We start from the raw sequence: 6,823 nt of genomic DNA on the forward strand, positions 1-6,823 counted from the left end.
TCTGGAATACACCCTTTCTGTATAGAGAGGGTTATCTCCGAGCATCATACTTACCTGCTAGGTTGAACAACTACATATGGCTAACTCCACTTTCGCAATAATTACCTGCCAAGAATAAAAATTAACGCTCCCCTGGTCATGCCTATGACTGGTCCCTCGCGCATGCGCAACCATCTTTTGAAGGCCATAATTTGTTATCTATCAGAAGATGAAACCGTGGGGAGGAGGGCGGGTTACCTAGCAGGTAAGTATGATGCTCGGAGATAACCCTCTCTATACAGAAAGGGTGTAATCTCCTTCGCATCATACTTACCTGCTAGGTTGAACAACTACATATGGCTACTTCAAGAATCCAAAGCTTGAATAGGAGGTGGGAGTTTCAAAAATCAATATAATTATACTCACCCCAAGATCCTGAAGTCAAATCACTGTCTTCTTTCTGATGTCAATACAGCTCGAGCAAACCTGCCGGTCTCTTGACTCATGTTTTTTAGATAATGATTGGTAAATGTTGACTCTGACTTCCAGGATGCAGCCTCCATGATCTCCTCCATTGAAATGCCTTTAAATAAGGCCATGGAGGTCGATAGACTCCTTGTATCATGAGCCTTTGCCATAGAAAAATCTGTGTCTGTGGACTCTTTATAACATCTCTCGATAGTCTGAACAATCCATCTTGAAATTGTGTCTCTTGAAGCAGCATGACACAAGTTATCCTTGTAAGTAACAAACAACTGTTCTACCCCCTTTCTGAACTTCTTGGTTCTTAAAAGGTATTGACTCAAAGCCCTACACGGGCAAACTAACCTGTCCTCCTCAACTGATGACAAACTAGCCATCTTTGGAAGAAAAATACGCTTTGAAACATATGACAAAGAATCATTCTTTGCCAAAAAACCAGGATGTGGAATCAAGGCTACACCTGTCTGATCCCATCTGATATGGCCCTCCTTACAACACAGGGCCTGTAACCCGCTTCTTCTTCTACCTGAAGAAATTGCAACTAAAAACACAGTTTTCAATGTTAAAAACTTTAACGGAACATGGATGAGAGGCTCAAACGGAGCCTTCATTAACATATTTAACACAAGTGTGAGACTCCAAGTAGGAGATAACTTTCTCTTAGAAGGTCTACTATTAAAGTAGGCCTTCAACAGCTTTTCTAATCTTGGGTGGTTACCCACTTTAACTCCATTCCAGCCGGGATGGATTAATGAAATAGCTGATCTATAACCTTGTATAGTACGAACCTGGAGATTCTTAACTGAAAAAAGATACTCCATGAAATCAGCAATCTGAGCTACAGTTGCTGAAAAAGGGTCAAACCTCTTCTCTGCTGCCCATTTTGAATATAGGTTCAGCTTAGCATTGTATGTCTGATATGTGCTAGGTCGTCTAGCCTCAACTGCTCTGTTTGCAACAGCTCTTGAAAATCCTTCCTCACTATACTGTCTCCTGACAGCTTCCATGCAGTCAACTTCAGTATGTCTGGGGATGGATGAAGCCAGCCGTTGTGAGGCTGCTTGATTATGTCCTCCCTCAGAGGTAATCTGATTGGGTGCTCTATCAGCAGATCTATTAGGTCTGGAAACCATGCTTGTCTCTCCCAGAATGGTGCTATTAAGATCAAGGTCATGTGTTCCTGACGGACCTTCCTGATCACCCGTGCTACTAGGGATATTGGAGGATATGCATAAGCATACATTCCTGTCCAATTCTGAGCTAGAGCATCTACAGCCAAAGCCTGGCTGTCTGGGACTGGAGACATGTATACAGGCAACTGATGATTTAGTTTTGAGGCGAACAGATCTATCTGAGGTTCTCTCCAAAAATAAAATACCTGGTTCAGTATCTGTTTCTGAAGAGTCCATTCTGTTGGAATGATCTGAGACCTCCTGGATAGAGCATCTGCAGTCAGGTTTAACCTGCCTGGTATGTGTATTGACTTTAGTTCTATCTTTTCTGTTATACAGAATTGGAGAAGTCTCCAGGTTAACATACAAAGTCCTGGAGAATGAGTTCCCCCCTGCTTGTTTATGTATGTTACTACTGTTGAGTTGTCCGACTGTACCAGAACCTTCCTTCCTTGTACTAGTTGACGAATCTGCGTAATTGCTAATTGAACTGCTTTCAGTTCCTTCCAGTTGATATCTCTCGATATCTCTTGTGGACCCCATCTCCCTGAGATCCTCAAATTCTCTATGTGGGCCCCCCAGCCCTCTCCCGACGCATCGGTAGTTAGGACTAAATCTACTGATCTGTCCGTCAGTGTTCTGCCTCTGAACACTGTTGTCTCCCCTCTCCACCAAAGGAAGGACTCTGTTAACAACTTGTTGACTGGGATGAGAGCATATATGTCTTTCGTCTTGGGTCTCCAATGATAAAGGAGAAAAAGCTGAATGGGTCTCATGTGTAGTCTTGCCCATGGTATGACCTCTATGCATGAGTTCATCAGACCCAGGATCTGAAGCACATACCGTACTTGAATACTCTCCCTCTGCTCTACTATGGAGAACAGTTTTCTTAGTGTTAAGATTCTTTCCCTTGGAGGAAAGACCAGCCCTAGGTCTAGACGGAAACAGGCTCCGATGTATTGGAAATCCTGAGTAGGGTAAAGCTGAGACTTCAGCCAGTTCGGAAGAAAACCTAACCTGGTTAGCAGTGGTATCGTGCTCTAAACTGCCGAGAATAACTTTTCTCGGAGTTGTTCTCGAAGAAGCCAATCGTCCAGGTATCCATGAGGATGGAACCTCTGACTCCTCAGATGACCTAGTACTACCGAGATTATCTTGACAAATACCCTTGGTGCTGAAGAGATTCCGAAAGGGAGAGCTACGAACTGGTAAGCTCTTCCCTGGAATGCAAATCTTAGATATCTCTGACTTTCTACATGAATAGGGATATGTAAGTATGCGTCTGTTAAGTCTATCGACGCTGCCCAATCGCCCTTGTTTAAGGCTAGGATAATAGATCTTAGATTTTCCATCTTGAAATGTTGGTATCTCACAAACTGATTTAGCGGTTTTAAATTTAGGATGGGTCTGAACCCCCCACTCTTCTTGGGGACAACAAAAAGGGTGTTGTAAAATCCCGGTCCTGGGTTTGATCCCAGTTCTACTATTGCCCCTTTTACAAGAAGGGCCTCGATCTCCGTTACGAGTACCTGAGCTTTCTGTTTGTTTGATGGAACACTGGTGAACTTCATAGCCTCTGACAAGGGCGGTGTTTGACTGAACTCTACTTTGTATCCCTTCGATACTACTCCCAACACAAATTTTTCTGTGGTTATCTCCTCCCAAGCTCTCACAAAATGGAGAAGTCTCCCCCCTACTGGTATCTCCTGTAATGGGACTATCATGGGAGGACTGAGGGTGTGATTCCTAGGGGTTCTGTTGCTGACCCCGTCCTCTCCCTCTATAGGAGTTTGAGGCCTTATTGAGGGGAAAACTAGAGGCTCCTCGTTTGTCCTTATTGTATGTTGAAGATTTCTGACTGTACTGATTAGCTAGTGGGGAAACAAACCCACGACCCCTACCGCTGTCTAGGCGTCTGAATTTCTTATCAGAACCTGACCTGGAGTCCTCTGACTTGTTAGTAGCAGTAGCCATAGCCGGTCTCTTGCCTGGACCTGACCGTTGGACATTACTCAAAGTTCGTGCCGTCTCTCTGACGTCTCTGATTAACTCAGATGACTGGTGTGTGATCTGCTGTACCTTGTTATTAAATAGTAAACCTCCAGCCGGAGGGACCTTCGACAGTTCACCGCGAGTGTTTCTGTCAAATATCTGCATAGCGTCTAGGTATAGATTCCTTCTAGCTAGGACACACCTAGAGGAAGCCCTGACTGACAAATCACCGACATCTGATAGCGTAGCAGCTAGACTACCCAGGAGTTGGGATATGGTCTCGTCAGACGTACCCGTCTCACCCTTCAGCCCTTTAGAAAGCGCTGTTAATATGTAAGATGCATGGGAAATAGCTCTCTGCTGATTTCTTAGTGACTGGTCTATGGACACAAAGGTATTATCCTTGTGAGCATCCTTTGGGTGTAGATCACTCTTACCAGACATCTTGCCCTTCTGGGTAACCGACTGAATGTATGTAGACACTGCCGCGTCTACTTCTGGAACCTTTCCAAACATGTCAAAGTCTGATTCAGGCCACCTATATTGAGACCTATGTCTCGATTTAAACGAGGCAAACTTGGGAAAAGATTTCTCAATCTCTTTCCACGAGTTAATCAGAAGGCCCTCAGCCGGTAAGGAAGGACCTGAGTCCTTGGGAGTATTGGGTAACCCCACAAATGTATCTGCAAGCATGGAAGTTCTTACAACTGTTTGTTCCTCTTTTGTTTCGATGTGCAGCATGTTCTGAATGTCTGCAATCATCTTATTCCAGGAAGGGGGGGTATCTCTATCCTGGGGAAACTCATTTCCATTATCAGAGTTACCGCTCACCGAGTCTGTCTCGGCTGACACACCAGTAATGGTATGAGAGGTATGAGTGAGTGGTCTAGTGTACTGAGAACTCATCCCAACTGATGACCTCTGTTCCTCAATCCACACACGTTTCTTAGAAGGGGAACCCCCATAGGAGACGGAATCATCAAAATCCTCCAAATCAAGTGTATCCTCGTTTTGGACCGGACCGACACTCGTGGCGGTAGCCGGAGCAGGAACCGGGGCAGACATAGCTTCTCTAATCATGCTCCCGATATCATCCTTGAAGCTCTTTAACTCCCCCTGAATGAGGTTAAGTACAACAGACTTAGTCATCCCCTTGCCTTTCGTACTTATAGTACTCGCAGTCGTAGACCGTGTGATCTTCGCCGACTTAGATGGCGAATCTGACCCCTTAGATGCCGAGTAACCCTCGGTCGATTCTGTGTCGGGAGACGCCTTCTCCCGGTTCTCAGCACTATGTGAGTTCTTTGACCCTTTACCAGGATCGTTAGAGTCGCAAGTAGTCGTATTTGACCCTTTACCAGGGTCTGACTTCTTGGATCTCGAAGACATGCCGGTCCCACGTGGACACGAGTCGCGGTAAACCACGAACGGCAAATAAATAATATGTACGTAAATAAAGATCGATACCGATCAAAAACGACTAAAAACAATCAGCGGAACCCTCTAACAGGCTTCCGCTACAATAGACACGACAAAATAACACACTTACTTGTATAAATGCCGAAATATGCGAATGCAATGTGGAAAGGCAGCTATTGAAAATGGCCGCCAAGAAAAAAGATGGTTGCGCATGCGCGAGGGACCAGTCATAGGCATGACCAGGGGAGCGTTAATTTTTATTCTTGGCGGGTAATTATTGCGAAAGTGGAGTTAGCCATATGTAGTTGTTCAACCTAGCAGGTAAGTATGATGCGAAGGAGATAAGAAGATTGCTGAAATTTAAGCCAATTCGATTCCTTTGGGCCCTGCCACTCAGCCCCTGGGGTCACCTGAGTTATGTAAAAAAAAAAAAAAAGTCAAAACCGTCAAAGTATCAAACTGTCATCTCATAGTTATAATTTCAATATTTCCAATTGAAAATGAACAAAATAAACCCAAAAGTATCAATTTCTTATACAAACTGTAGTATTAACTTAACCCCCTGCAAAGGGGCAAAAGTGGAGTCTGGGAGTCATGAAATTCATTATTTTGATAAAGCACCTGAAGACCTATCCATCTATGAAGATTATGTGTTTCCAGCTTATCTGAATCTGGAGAAGAATTCCAAGATGGCTAAAGCCCAAACTGTCATAGTATCAAACTGTCATTTCGAAGTTATAATGTCTATCAAGTTTCAATGATTTCCACTTGGAAATGAGCCAAATATACCTAAAAGCATCATGTTTCTATATAACTATAGTGAACTTTACCATAACTCCAGGGGATAAAGTGCTTTAAGACCCTTCCATCTATGTAGATTACTTGTTTCAAGCATATCTTGGTCTGGATAAGATTTTTTAATTTAAGCCAATTTGACCCCTTTTAGCCCCGTCCTCAGCCCTTTGGGGCGGGCCCGGACCCAAAGTGTCACAGTATAAAACCGTTATTTCATAGTTATAATGTTTGTCAAGTTTGAATAATTGAAAATTGATAATGAACCAAACATACCCTAAAGTATAATTTTCCTATATAAACTATAGTAAACTTTACCCCCTCCCCAGGGGCAAACATGGAATCTTGGGGTCATGAAATTCAACATTTTTATAAAACACCTCAAGACCCTTCCAACTATGAAGAGTGTTGGTTACCAGCCTTTCTCAGTCTGGAAAAGATGACTGTTGAAATTTCTGGCTATATGACCCCATTTTGGCTCCGCCTCTCAGTCCCCGAGGTTCAGACAGGGTTAAAAATGTCAAAGTATCAAAATCCAGTTTGAATGATTTCCAGTAGAAAATGAACAAAATATACACAAAAGGTGCATTTTCCTAAATAAACTATAGTAAAGTTCAATAGTAAAATCCTTAGCTACCCCAGTCAAAATCTACCATAAAATCCCATAGACATAGAAAGTCAATTTACTACTGATGATAAGCGGTGTGGTTTAGTAAGACGGTACATGTTATAAAGAGTATATGTCGGGCATCTTTGTTTTGAGATTCTGCTGTAGGCTTCAATATGCGTATAGTTACATATGAAATACGTGTAGTTTCTTTTACACAGTCAAATAGGAAAATTAAGCCCCATTATCATAGAAAAGTATCACTTATTATTGTTTGTGTGTAAGAAATCCGGTCTTGAGTCCATGTAAAAGAGCAACATTACGCAAGATACATGTACATGTCAGGATCCCGGAGAAGGGTCGAAGTTTTTTCCCCATT

The 6,823-nt window shown here is 43.1% G+C and overlaps 1 protein-coding gene across 1 annotated transcript; it reads right to left on the bottom strand.

Moving 5' to 3' along the window:
• Positions 1–425: 425 nt before the first annotated feature.
• Positions 426–3,358, bottom strand: LOC110450508. The gene is made up of 2 exons (XM_021498059.1): positions 3,055–3,358; positions 426–2,854 (listed from the first exon to the last, which is right to left on the bottom strand). Exons 1-2 carry the CDS (start codon positions 3,356–3,358, stop codon positions 426–428), a joined length of 2,733 nt encoding a protein of 910 aa, XP_021353734.1.
• Between the last annotated feature and the right edge of the window lie 3,465 nt (positions 3,359–6,823).

This window comes from Mizuhopecten yessoensis, unplaced genomic scaffold (assembly GCF_002113885.1).
Source record: "Mizuhopecten yessoensis strain PY_sf001 unplaced genomic scaffold, ASM211388v2 scaffold5229, whole genome shotgun sequence".
In the NCBI taxonomy this organism is placed as follows: domain Eukaryota; kingdom Metazoa; phylum Mollusca; class Bivalvia; order Pectinida; family Pectinidae; genus Mizuhopecten; species Mizuhopecten yessoensis.